The sequence below is a fragment of the Mobula hypostoma genome, chromosome 24 (assembly GCF_963921235.1).
Source record: "Mobula hypostoma chromosome 24, sMobHyp1.1, whole genome shotgun sequence".
NCBI lineage: Eukaryota > Metazoa > Chordata > Chondrichthyes > Myliobatiformes > Myliobatidae > Mobula > Mobula hypostoma.
Genome location: NC_086120.1, coordinates 47,382,539 through 47,396,150, shown reverse-complemented (window position 1 = coordinate 47,396,150; position 13,612 = coordinate 47,382,539). Strand labels below are relative to the sequence as shown.

Sequence of the window (13,612 nt, the reverse complement as noted above, 5' to 3'; positions counted from 1 at the left end):
ATATCTGCTGTGTGTGAGCAACATCTACTCAACTGAGAACCTAATCTTTTTTTTTCTGCTGGTCAGTACAAGAAATGTCTTTTACTTATCGTGTTTATTCAAAGCATAAAGTCTCTAATTAAAAATATTCTAGTGTTTGTTTCTCCACGTGTAATGTAATACCGGCATCTTCTGAAAACTGGAGGGTATTCAGTATTGGCAGATGAGTGCTAAGTATAAAAACTACATTACTGTCTACTAATCTGTTGGCCTTCTAGAACTCCCATCTGGCTGCTCAGGGTCACTAGGACATCTTTTGACCTTCTAGAACTCCCATCTGGCTGCTCAGGGTCACTAGGACATCTTTTGACCTTCTGGAACTCCCATATGGTTGATTTTGGATCACTAGGATCACAGTACCTTTTATGTGTACCATGCACTGCATGCATTTTGAAGTATATTTTATTGTTTATTGTAGTATTTTGTTTTATATACCGAGTGTGTTATATATGATATATATGCAGACATCCTACCCTGCAAAAATTCATTTCAGGGAGGTAGCACCATCAATTTGCAAAAGACTCCCGGAACTTCCGGGAGAGGTGGGATGTCTGCAATAGAGTAGCTCCTTAGCAGCTAGCCAGCTAGTTTAAATAACGTTAGCTATGCTAATGAACGAGTGACACCTGTTAAACTCACCTCAACACGTCTTTTACAGTCTTAACCCACCATGGGCAATAGAAAAGTCACTGTTGCAAACAGTGCAGCGAGCAACACTGTCATTATTTTTGACCCCTATTAGGCAGGGGTACACTTTAGTGTAGTCTGGGATGACGTACGTCTTATATTTTCTTTTTTTGGAACACTCTGCCATGGCGCGCGCGCTGTCGCGCTCTCTCACTCACAAGCTCTCAAAAAAAATTGATTTCCAGGACATTGTATATAATTTGTGAGCATCAGGGAGCCACTATTAATATGCGGGAGACTCCCAGAACTTCCGGGAGAGGTGGGATGTCTGTATATGTTTTGAGGGTGCACTGTGGTCTGGAGGAACGTTGTTTCATTTGGTTGTAAATATGTACAGACGACAATAAGCCTGAACTTAAATTTGAGCTTGCCATCGTGAAAGAGCTTGTCTGTTTAGAGTCTTTTAGTTTTGAAGATTCTCTGTTTAAGTGCTATCTACGTCTAAAAATCTGCACTTGATTCATTTCAGTTGTATATTGAGTATGACTGAAGATATCTTGAGTGCTTTTTGCCTTTGATTTCAGAGGAATAGTTTATTATGGCATGAAACAAAGTAGAATTCATTTTAAAGGTGTATCCACGGCCTCCTCTACTGTAAAGATGAAGCCACACTCAGGTTGGAGGAACAACACCTTATATTCCGTCTGGGTAGCCTCCAACCTGATGGCATGAACATCGACTTCTCTAACTTCCGCTAAGGCCCCACCTCCCCCTCCTACCCCATCTGTTACTCATTTTTATGCACACATTCTTTCTCTCACTCTCCTTTTTCTCCCTCTGTCCCTCTGAATATACCCCTTGCCCATCCTCTGGGTCCCCCCCCCCCCCCGTCTTTCTTACCGGACCTCCTGTCCCATGATCCTTTCGTATCCCCTTTTGCCTATCACCTGTCCAGCTCTTGGCTCTATCCCTCCCCCTCCTGTCTTCTCCTATCATTTTGGATCACCCCCTCCCCCTCCAACTTTCAAATCCCTTACTCACTCTTCCTTCAGTTAGTCCTGACGAAGGGTCTCGGCCTGAAACGTCGACTGCACCTCTTCCTAGAGATGCTGCCTGGCCTGCTGCGTTCACCAGCAACTTTGATGTGTGTTGCTAGAATTCATTTTAAGTCCATATCATGTTCGGATAAACATTAGTTAGCAGTGTGGTAAGGGATCATTTTCTCTGCAGTAGCAGCTCAGCATCAATTTGCAAGCTTTCGATAAATATGACCAAATTTATTGGATAGGTTTCTGGCTGATTGAGAATGGATTTCTTTTCTTCTTGAGTCATAGATGATGAGAATGGCTTGTATTCATTCTGTTTGTCATAGCCTATAATTTAAATGACTTTGAAGCTAGTAGAGTAGTTGAAGTACTGTCTATATAACACTAAAAATAGGCATTTACTTCAATTAACAGCCCATAGAACACTCCAAGTGATTCCAGTGTCAAAAACAGTATGATAAGAAAAAGTACCCAGTCAATATATCCATAACTGCAGCAATACTAAGGACCCAAACTAGTTTTTTTTTGTTGCTCTCTTATCCTGGTTATTTTCAGGACTTGTTACTTACACCTGCTAGGGTGCATTCTCCAGATACCTTAGATAGATAGATATACTTTATTGATCCTGAGGGAAATTGGGTTTCGTTACAGCCGCACCAATCAAGAATAGAGCATAAATATAGAAATACAAAAACCACAAACAATCAAACAACAAAATGCAAACTATGCCCGATGAGAAAAAAAGTCCAGGACCGGTCTATTGGCTCAGGGTGTCTGACCCTCCATGGGAGGAGCTGCAAGTTTGATGGCCACAGGCAGGAACGACCTCCTGTGCCGCCCAGTGTTGAATCTCGGTAGAATGTGGGCGAAGTCCAACAGTAAAAAGTTCAATATCCGGTCTACAAAACACATTCCTCGATCGTAATATGACCCGGATTGCACCATCTGTTTTAACCAGAACAGTAAGCACCCAACTCCTTTACGCTTACCGCTCTCAGTGCACTTCCAGTCAGCTGGAACGGTCTGGAAGCCGTCCATGGAGAAGTTTTGATCGGGTATGTCCTCGTGCAGCCCTGTTCCGGTGAAACACATAACACTGCACTCCCAAAATGTTCTCTGACACCTGGCTAGCGCCGTGAACTCATCCATTTTATTACCCACCGAACTCCTCTTCTCCATAAGTCTCTGTTGTCTCGACCCGGTCTTCTTTCCTTGACTTTGTGATCACCCTCTGCATCCTCTGTGTGTTTTCCTCCAGATTTCAGCAGGGGTGTCCGCCGCTCTGCTCGCTAAACCGGCCGGCATTAGCGCAAGCAGCTGGTCCCTGGAATGAACAATGCGACCATGCTTCTATCCCGTGTGTCGGGATGTAACTATTTCCAGCGCTAAAAACCCAAATAAAACTCTCTCTACCGGCATGTTAGAGAGGGTGCAGCTTCAACGTGTTACCGTGAAAAAAAAATACAAAAAATAACGTAAGTTAAAAAGTAAGAATCCGATCGGAACGGTTGTAACAGGCTGCATGCACGACCGGTGCATGTGCACTACAGTTATAAGGTAACTGTTGCCTTCAGCCAGGAGCAGATGTCATCAGGTAGTTCCCAACCTTCACAGAGTGTTTTGACCCTTAACCACGACACTCTCCAGTTGGTGGGCTGGTAGTGGTGTCCAAATCACCACCCATCTGCTCCTGGCTTCCAGCTTTCTTCCTCTCACCTACTCCAAATCCAACAAGAGGCTCGTTCTGCCTCTTCCCCCGTCCTATGAGCTGCTTGTCTTTTGCTCCTTTCGTCCAGGCCCAGAGCCGACAATAACCGCCATGCTGATTTGGCTGGGAAACCTCTGCAGCGGATCTCCACAGGGAACAACCATGCCTGCCATCCCTTGTCTTTGCACTCCTGCACTAAGGGCTGGTACTTCAAGGCCTTTCTCTCATGGGCCTCTTCCCATCCCTCCTCCCACAGCACAGTCAGCTCAACCAGAATTACTTTCCTGTCTTCAGTTGACCACAGTACAACGTCCGGGCGTAGGGTTGTGTGCACCACATCTGGGAACTGCAGCATCCTTCCCACATCAACCCTCATCTCCCAGGACCTGGCCATTAGCAGCAGATTGGGCTTTGGTTGTTTGGTTACGAAAGGCCTGGCTCCCTCTTTGATGAAGGTGATGGCCTTCCTGAAATCTGTGCCAGCTGTCCTCTTCTTGAATCTCTCTCGCTCTAGTGTGTCAGCAAGAGCCAGAAGCACCTTATCATGGCGCCACCTATACCATCCTTCAGTTTGAGCTGTTTTACACCTGGACAGTGTATGAGCCAGCATCCCCTTTTGACCATAGAGCATACAGTTCGGGTCCGCTCTCATCCCCCAATGTGTACAGATGTAATGGTGAAGGAAGGGTGTCATGCACGGATCGCAAGAGGAAAGAAATACAGAAGGGCTCCAGTCTCCATAACTCTGCCCATGCAATCTTGTGCTTGGGCAGATCCCATTTTGTCCAGGCACCTGACACCCTTGTTCCACTGCCTTTGACATCCACTTCTCTTCCTCACGGATTCGTACTTCTGCCTGTACCATGTCTTGCCTGTTCCTTATGCATGCGTTTCCCCACTGCTGGAAGTGAACTGAGCCAAGGCCTTGCCGCCCGACGCAGGGGTTGCCGATGATATCTCGTAGCTTCAGAGAACACACTGTCTGCTCCACAGCTGTGTTGGCTGCCCACTTGCGCCCACATCTGGTTGTAATGCCTGCTTGCTTCACCAAGACGTCATTGAAATCTCTCAAGCTTAATAAGGCTCTGCAGTTTGCCACCTTGAATTCCTCCACAACAGAAGACGGGGAAGCTGCAGTTGCCCAGATCTAATATAGGGTCCCACTGAAAAGAAGCTTGGGAGAGCTCCCAACCATCTCCGCAGACATGTTCAGTATGTTCAATATTAAGAAAATATTATTAGTTTGTCCTCATGTTTACTGAATTGTGAATGAAAACTAAAACCATTGCAATGGATCATAAATGATCTGGATTTTGGGAATGGATCACTATAATAAATAAATATAAATATTATTTATATATATATATATATAATGCAATTGCTAGTGTTGGAGAACAATTCAAATTGTGCACAATATTTTCATTTTCTCATGATAAAAGCATTACACGAACATGACAATTCTATTGAAAATTTGTTTTTTTTTGTCTTCCAGAACATGAAAAACATAGACTTTGCAAAAGTGCAGATTACATGAATTTACACTTCAAGGTCAAGTGGTTGTATAATGAATATGTAAAAGATCTTCCAGCTTTCAAGAATTCAGTCCCAGAGTACCCAGCGTAAGTATTCCTCTAATCCAGGGGTTTCCAACCTTTTTTATGCCTTGGACCCCTACCATTAACCAAGTGGTCCATGGACCCCAGTTTAGGAACCCTGCTTTAATCAATTTGAAAATGGATCTCGCAGTGTGGTTCATATTTAGGCTGAGCTGCTATTTTAAAGAAGCGTTCCCTTAGACTACACTAAAGTTTCATTACTTAAGGTATTTAATACATAGGACCTTTATCTTCAAATGAGAAGAGTTTAAGTGGAAGGCCGCAGTTTCCTCTGATTTGGGTGTGGGACCTTGTTAAGTACCTTACCAAAGTCCATATAGACAGGGGTCCCCAACCTTTTTTGCACCGCAGACTGGTTTATTATTGACAATATTCTTACAGACCGGCCGACGGGGTGGGCGGTAAGGTTGCCAACAGACAAGAGTAGCAGTCAAATACGTTGTGTTTACCTGAGAAAGACTACCATGACCATGAAGCCTTGCGCGCGGGCACCTGTGTGCGCATGCATGACGTGTATGTGCCGATTTTTTTTTCTACAAATCGTTTTTGGCAATTCTGTTCAGTGAAACTACACTGTACATACATTATTTCTACCTTCTATAGGCTGTGTATTTATCATATCATTCCTGCTTTTACTATATGTTAGTGTTATTTTAGGTTTTGTGTGTTGTTTGGTATGATTTGGTAGGTTATTTTTTGGGTCTGGGACCGCTTGAAAATTTCTCCCATATAAATTAATGTTAATTGTTTCTTCGCTATACTCCATTTTGGCACGAAAGGTTTCATAGGAACGCTCTACCTTAGCAGAGGAAATATGGGACAAGGGCGGTCTCGTATGGGACAAACCAATTTAGCCCAATGTACGGGATGTCCCGGTGAATCAGCCTTAATACGGGACAGTTGGCAACCCCTGGCAGGGGGATGTTAATCACGACCGGAATATAGGTGATAAGTCAACTATAAGTCACTTATAAGTGGCTAATACACTCAATTTCGTTTCTAAAAGGGTTTATCTAACGAATTTAATATTAAAAGCACAGCGCATATTTTCTTCTTCTGAATGTAGTGATGTCAATTATAAGTCACTTATAAGTCAATAGCATCATAATATTTTAAGTAACGTTTGGATATTAAACACACAGCACATATTTTCCCTGTATGAACATATAAAATCATTGCACTGCACCAATATCGCTGAATCAGTGGGAGCCCTGGGCTTGTTTCCCTGCGACAAGATGGTCCCATCGCGGGGTGATGGGAGACAGCGATACTCGAAGGAGGTTCCTTATGTCCAGTCTATTCCACAATTTAGTTTTCATTGCATTCGTTGCAGAAAACCCCGCTTCGCAGAGATATGTTGGAAATGGAAGCAACGTTTTCAGTGCTTTCGTGGCTATCTCAGGATATTTAGCCTTGACTTTGACCCAGAATGCCAGCAGAGATGTTATGTCAAACATACTTTTCAGCCCGCCGTCATTTGCAAGCTCCAGGAGTTTATCTTCTTCCCGCGCTGACATGGACGATGTGTGCATAATGACCTTGTGTGCGTTCAACAGTGGGCGTGACGGAATGAGGAAAGGTGTAGCTGACTCGCATCACCAAATCATATCGTTTCCTCACAGCCCGGTACTGGTCCACGATCCAGTGTTTGGGGACCACTGATATAGACAAAATCCATTGCCTTGCCTTCATTCACTTTCCTGGTAACTTCCTTGAAAAATTCTATTCTGGTTAAGGATTGTTGAAAATTAAAATCTTCTTGTATTTACCCTGTCATTCTAAGATTGAGTTTTTATCATCTCACTTGCAAACAATTGGTTAACTTAAACTTATTTACTTATTGCCCGTTATGCTGCGGGCATTAGGGCAGCAATGAAGGTCCTCCATTTCTGGCGGTGTTTAGGGCTTCTTTCATCATGTCAGTAGCTTCCTTGGTTTTCTCTACTGTCAATCGTGCAAGTCCTGGCTGGAAACTCAGGAACATCGTTGCACTCAGATGAAAAAGGAATATTCATTGCTATTTTCGTAACAATTCTGTTTTACCAGTCAGGGTTGTTAGCCCTGAGCTGAACTCCCGAACCTGGAGGACTAGTGGACCACTCTTGGTCTGCCCTCGACCTGTTTGGCATGATTGACCTTACCAAGAGCCAAAGCATAAAGCCCTCACTCCAGTCAACGGGGCTCTGTTGGGTCATTGAGGCACGCAAGCCTCCAAACCAGAACAATGTTGTGGTCCTCTTGGAAACAACTTTAACTGATGAAAGATAATTGTCTCGACCGTCACAAGTGAAAATATAGAGCAGGAGTAATCATTAGGTCACACGCACTTTGCGGGCATCAGCAGATTTTAGAGCACTCTCTCCCCCCGCGGTAGGTTATTAACAACAAAAATACTCCATAATCCTTTGAACAGCTGTTTTATTACTGCTTAGGCTCATAAGATAATAGAAATTGGAACCAGGAGAGCCTTATTGCTTCGAGACGTAGGAGAGCAAACATCGTTGAGGAGTGCATAAAGCATAGGAAAGCTGCTAGGTAGAAGACAAATTATTTCAATATAGTGAAGTGGTTCATTTTACTGAAGAATTAAGGCCACTTGTCTAAGAAATGAGGTACAACCAATAAAACACTGAAACTACAGTAATAGAGCAACACTCAAAAAATGCTGGAGGAACTCAGCAGGTCAGGCAGCATCTATGGAGAATAAAGAGCCGAGGTTTCAGGCTGAGCCTCTTCATCAGGACCCCTCAAAGTTCAAAGCAAATTTTATTATCAAAGTATATATATGTCACCGTATATAACCCTGAGTTTCATCCTATGAGCATACTCAGCAAATTTATAGAATAGTAACTATTGCAGGATCAATGAAAGATCAACCAGAGAGTGCAGAAGACAACAAACAAAAATATAAGTAAATAATAATAAATCATGAGATAATGAGATCAAGGGTCCTTAAAGTGAGATCTTTAATTGTGGGAATATTGCAATGAAAGGGCAGGTGAGTGTAGTTATCTCCTTCTATTCATGAGCCCAGTGGTTGAGGGGCAGTAACTCCACTTGAACCTGGTAATACGAGTCCTGAGGCTCTTGTACCTTCCACCTGATGGCAGGAGAAGAGATATGACTGGGTAGTGGGGAACTCTGATGATGGATGCTGCTTTCCTATGACAACATTTCATGTAGATATGCTCAATGGTTGGGAGGGCTTTACACATAATGTACTGGACAGAATCCACTACTTTTTATAGGCTTTTTCATTTAAAGGCATTGGTGCTTCTATACCAGGTCGCGATGCAACCAGTCAATACACTCTCCACTACACTCCTGTGAAAGTTTTAGTTGTCATTCGGAATCTCCGTAAACTCCTGAGGAAGAAGAGGTCCTGCCGTACTTTCTTCACTATTACACTTATGTGCTGAGTACAGGACAGATCCCCTGAAATAGTAACTCTGAAAAATTTAAAATCCTGAGTCCTGATGAAAAGTCTCGGCCTAAAACATCGGCTCTTTATTTCTCTCCATAAATGCTGCCTGACCTACTGAGTTCCTCCAGCATTTTGTGTGTGTTACTTTGGATTTCCAGCATTGGCAGAATCTTCTGTTTATGAAACTGCAATAATTTACTCTATTAATAACTGAAATAAGTTGAATAGTTTGATAATAATGAAGAACATATATTAATTTTACTAGCTTATTGTTAATTTATTTGCAGAAAATAGTTGCCTAATTGTTCTTAAGGACTAACACCTATGAATGATATTGTGAGTATAATATATCTATTTCTAAAATACAAGATTAAAATATGATACTTTTCCCCCACAGCTGGTTTGAACCATTTGTTATACAGTGGTTGGATGAGAATGAAGAGGTGTCGAGAGACTTCCTACACGGAGCTCTAGAACGAGACAAGAAGGATGGCGTAAGGCAATTTGTATTTACTATTGCATTAACAAACTGTTGCCACTGCAGTCATAAATTGTTCATATTTCTCCTACTTTGGGGAGGACAGTGATTTGGCAGCAGATGTGGAAATTCACCAGTCAGGAAACTGCTTTCCTGTCAATGCCTGCACTGACTTTTGAAAGAGCCATCCAGTGATTTCCACTCCCCTGCTCTTTCACCATTGTACTAAAATTGCTCCCTCATCACATATTTATGCATGTCCTTTTGAAAACTATACATATTGTTTCTGCTTTTCATACAAAAGTATTCCAGATTAAATATGCAATCAAGTATTCACAAAAATATATTCACATCTTGGCCTAAAAATTGCTGTGATTGCTCTGCGATAACGTAATCTGAAAAGAGGCCAAACGTCACCTTTATAGCACAGTGTTCTCTTCATATCATCCTCATGGAGAACCCCCACCATTTTTACCACTAGAAGTGTACAGAGAGGAGGAATATCATTGTCATGCCTTGCTCCGATGTAAATTTCACTGCCACCTGAGGTTACTAATTCAGATTTTTCTAAATTAATTATGTTTCCCTACATGGAAGCCAATCACCAGTATTAGAAAAGATGAGCTCTTCAGTCAAGATCATTCTACCTATCTGATGCAAGTTTACTCAGCTCTGCAAGTATTGTGATAAAACTACGTAGTCTACCAGTAGCAGTCACAAAATGTGAACAGATGAAAGAAAATTTTCAGTAAAATTATCAGTACTCATTGGAATCTGGAATAAGCTGCTTGCTGATATAACGCAGGCAAGTTCAATTGTAGTGGGGAAATACCTCAAAGGTACTGAGAAAGGATAGATAAGCAAGCCTAGTAAATTAATCTGGTAGAAACTCAGCATGGGTATGATGGCCAAATAGCCCCTTGTGTTGTAATTATTTGATGATGCTCAGAATACTAATTCACAGAATCATAAATGGCCAAAGCACAGAAGAACTCCATCTGGTCCAGTGTGAACTACTAACTGTAAAAAAGCAATCCACCTCATTCCACTTCCCTGTTCTTTTCTCATAATGCTGAAAATTTCATCTTTTCAAATGCAATCCAGTTACCATTTGAAAGCTACAATTTTAGATAAAGTATTGTATACTCAAATTTCTAGCTATTAAAATACATTTTAAAGTCCCTCATTGCTGGAATATATTTAGTAGATCTCACCTCCATCTTTTCCAAAGCCTTTACATCTTTCCTAAAGTGTGATCCAGAATTATGGCCAAACATTACATAAGTTCATCGGAGCTCTTTTCCCCCTGTTATCTATGCTACATTTTCATAAATCCCAAGTCCACATATTTTTGTTTAGCACTGTATTGGTCTTTTTTTTCCAATGATTGTGCATTCGAACATCATTTAGAATTGTGCCCATCCACTTATATTGCCTCTATTCATTATCCTCAGCAAAATGTAGCACTCTGCATATCTCATCGCTTCATTTAATATCTGTTTTCCTGCCCTCTCTCTTCCTATTTCTACCATCTTTTATACGAGGGGTGATTGATAATTTCGTGACCTAAGGTAGAAGGAGTCGATTTTAGAAAACCTAGCACATTTATTTTTCAACATAGTCCCCTCTTACATTTACACACTTAGTCCAGTGGTCGTGGAGCATACGGATCTTGGACCTCCAGAAAGTGTCCACAGATGGGTGATTGATAAGTTCGTGGCCTAAGGTAGAAGGAGGTGAGTTATACAGCTCTTTGAGTGATTATGCAGAAAGTTTGAAGTTAATAACTCATCTCCATCTACCTTAAGTCACGAACTTATCGATCACCCCTCGTATTTCTCTATTGTGTTCACTTTTCACTGCATGTACGAATTTTGAATTATCTGCATTCAGTAATTAAACTTCGTAGACTCAGATCCAAGCTATTTGAAAAGCAAAGATACTAGTACCAACTGCTAGGGAGTTCCAGTGCACACTTCATTCTGAGAAACAATCATTCTGTTATGTTATGTTTCTATTTATTTGACTGATTTTATATCTGAGAACAATTTGCGTAAATAGATTTGGTATCTAAATGATTAGATGAAAAGTCTAAATGTTCTTTGTTTTAACCACAGTTCCAGCAAACATCAGAACATGCCCTCTTCTCTTGTTCTGTGGTCGATGTCTTCTCACAACTGAACCAGAGTTTTGAAATCATTAAGAAGCTGGAATGCCCTGATCCTCAAATAGTGGGACATTATATGAGAAGATTTGCCAAGGTAAAGAATGAGTCTTTGTGAATAAATTTGGTGAAAAGGCATTGAACTATTGTCAAAATTCAGCTTCACTATCATTCAAGAAGCTTTGACATATTGAATGCAATGACGTACGTTGTTCTTGCCATAGTATCGCGTTATATTTTTATACAACTTTGGTTAGACCACACTAGAGCATTGCATTCAGTTCTGGTCACCCCATCACAGGAAAGGTGCAGAGGCATCAACAAGAGAAGGTTCAAGAAACACAAACTAAATGCTGCCTGGCTTGCTGAGTTCCTCCAGCATATGGTGTGTGTTGCTCGGATGTCCAACATCTGTAGATTTTCTCTTTTGTTTAAGAGAAGGTTCAACAAAGGCTTACAAGGATACTGCTTTGATTAAAGAGCATTTACTATAGGAAAGGTTTGTCAGACTAGGGTTGTTTTCTATGGAGCGGCTGAGGGGAGACCTGAGAAATTTATAAAATTATGAGAGGATAGACAGACAGAAACTTTATTTCAGGGTAGAAATATTAAATGTAAGAGGAAATAGCTTTAAACTTGGAGTGGATGTGCAGGGTAAGACTTTTCACACAGAACCGGGCATGTGCCTGGAAAGTGCTGTTACGGGTGCTAGTGGTGGCATTGAAGAGGCTTTTAGAAAGGCATGTGAATATGCAAGGAATGGAAGGTTGTAGGTTATGTACAGGCAGAAGAAATTAGTTTAATATGGCACCATGCAAGGTACAAATATCTTGGGCTGAAGGGCCTGTTCCTGCGCTGTACAGGTCTACATTCTGTATTCTAGTACCTCTATATATTATTTCTCTACATTTATTAGCCAGAATTTAATTATTTTTATCTTTGTTTCCTGCCCAGTTGAGATGGAAACCATTCAACTGTTTGTCTCCCAGAAGGTTCACTCCATGGATCTTGGTTTAAATTTGGTACCTTGGTTCTGGCAAGTTCCTGACTTTATATAGTGCCATCGAGCAAACTGCTTTGTGTCAGGGTGGAGAAGAGAAATCTTGTTTCTTTTGCCAGATACCTTGACCCTTTGGTTTCTGGAGTTACAATAGTTCCTAAGTAATAAATATTCCTGACAATGCAGTAGATCACTATTTAATGAAGGATTAAAATTCTTTGAAGTTTCATGCATGCCCATTCCTTATTGATGTCTTGGAAGTGATAGATAATTTCTGTCAAAGCATTTACAATAAGCAGTATGTCAAATAATGTGTTCCCCTTACGAAACCTACTATTCAAATGTTTCACATATGAAGGGCATCTTGAGCATTTCCTTGGACTTCAAGGTCTATAGCCATGACAAAAGGTTTGTGGGAAAAGTTTCCATCAAGAACTTTTTATTAAGTGATCATTTTCTTAGGTGATAATAGAGCAAAGGAATTGGAAATGAGCAGCAAGAGTCTAGTGGGGGATGGAAAAGAAGGAAAGACTAGGAAAGATGGCAGGCCAACATGCTTTGCTTTTCTTATACCGTAGAAATGAGATATTCTATTCAAATTTGTAGATAAGAGTTAACCAATCGATAGCCCCTATTCAGATAATGTGATACCTGAGAAGCTTCGAGAAAGAGACAAAACTGTTACCACTAGGAGACACACTAAACAATATATAAAACGCAAGCAGGCATAAATTGTTAAACTGCAAAAAAATTCGCAATTATACAATCTAATTCAACAAATGTGACCCTTAAAGAATGACAGTTCTCAGATATTGTACTATAGTAAAGATTAATCCTTATGCTCTATAACGGAAAAGGATTTTCATTCAGATTTGCTGATGTGAACACATTTTGTGTAACAATTGCTTTTAAATATCCATGTATCAAATATTTTTAGGTTGTCAGCGTATTTATTAAAGAACATGATAAACAGATTCAGTACTCCAATATCAACATTGATGTATCATCCTTTCTGTACTCTTACTATTTTTACAAAAAGGACAATTTCTAGTGTTTTTAAAAAGTATTTTCTTTTTCAGACGATCAGCAATGTATTACTGCAGTATGCTGAGATAATAGCTAAGGATTATGCTTCATACTGTTCAAAGGAGAAAGTGGTAATCTATTACTCTAATATTCTAATATAGTAGCCTAAAGCACTATAGTGTTGGAGTCAGCAAATTGGTAAAACATGGCAGTTCTCTTACCATATATGTGAAGAAATTATTACTTGATGCTTTCAATGTAAGAACTTTGTGACACCCACGGCCTAGAGATCGGATCATGTTCTGCTGTTTATTTCTGTGTTGTGAGACTCAAAGTGTAATTACCATGGAATGAAAAATTACAAAACTGTTTCAGGATTATCTTGCATCATTCTGGAGATGCAAGTACCCATATGAATGCTTGTCAGTACTTCCATGTTAGACAGCCATCAAGCCATGTCAGTTCATGTACAAGAACATTACTG

The 13,612-nt window shown here is 40.8% G+C and overlaps 1 protein-coding gene across 4 annotated transcripts in view; it reads left to right on the top strand.

Annotated features, from left to right (window-relative positions):
• Positions 1-13,612, top strand: part of LOC134337269 (protein unc-13 homolog A) — a 298,564-nt gene that overhangs the window by 236,359 nt on the left and 48,593 nt on the right. For all 4 annotated transcript variants that reach the window (XM_063032135.1, XM_063032134.1, XM_063032133.1 and 1 more), the window contains 4 exons: positions 4,913-5,039; positions 8,858-8,954; positions 11,056-11,199; positions 13,182-13,259. In XM_063032135.1, coding sequence (XP_062888205.1) covers positions 4,913-5,039; positions 8,858-8,954; positions 11,056-11,199; positions 13,182-13,259 — 446 coding nt within the window. The remainder of the gene's footprint in view (positions 1-4,912; positions 5,040-8,857; positions 8,955-11,055; positions 11,200-13,181; positions 13,260-13,612) is intronic.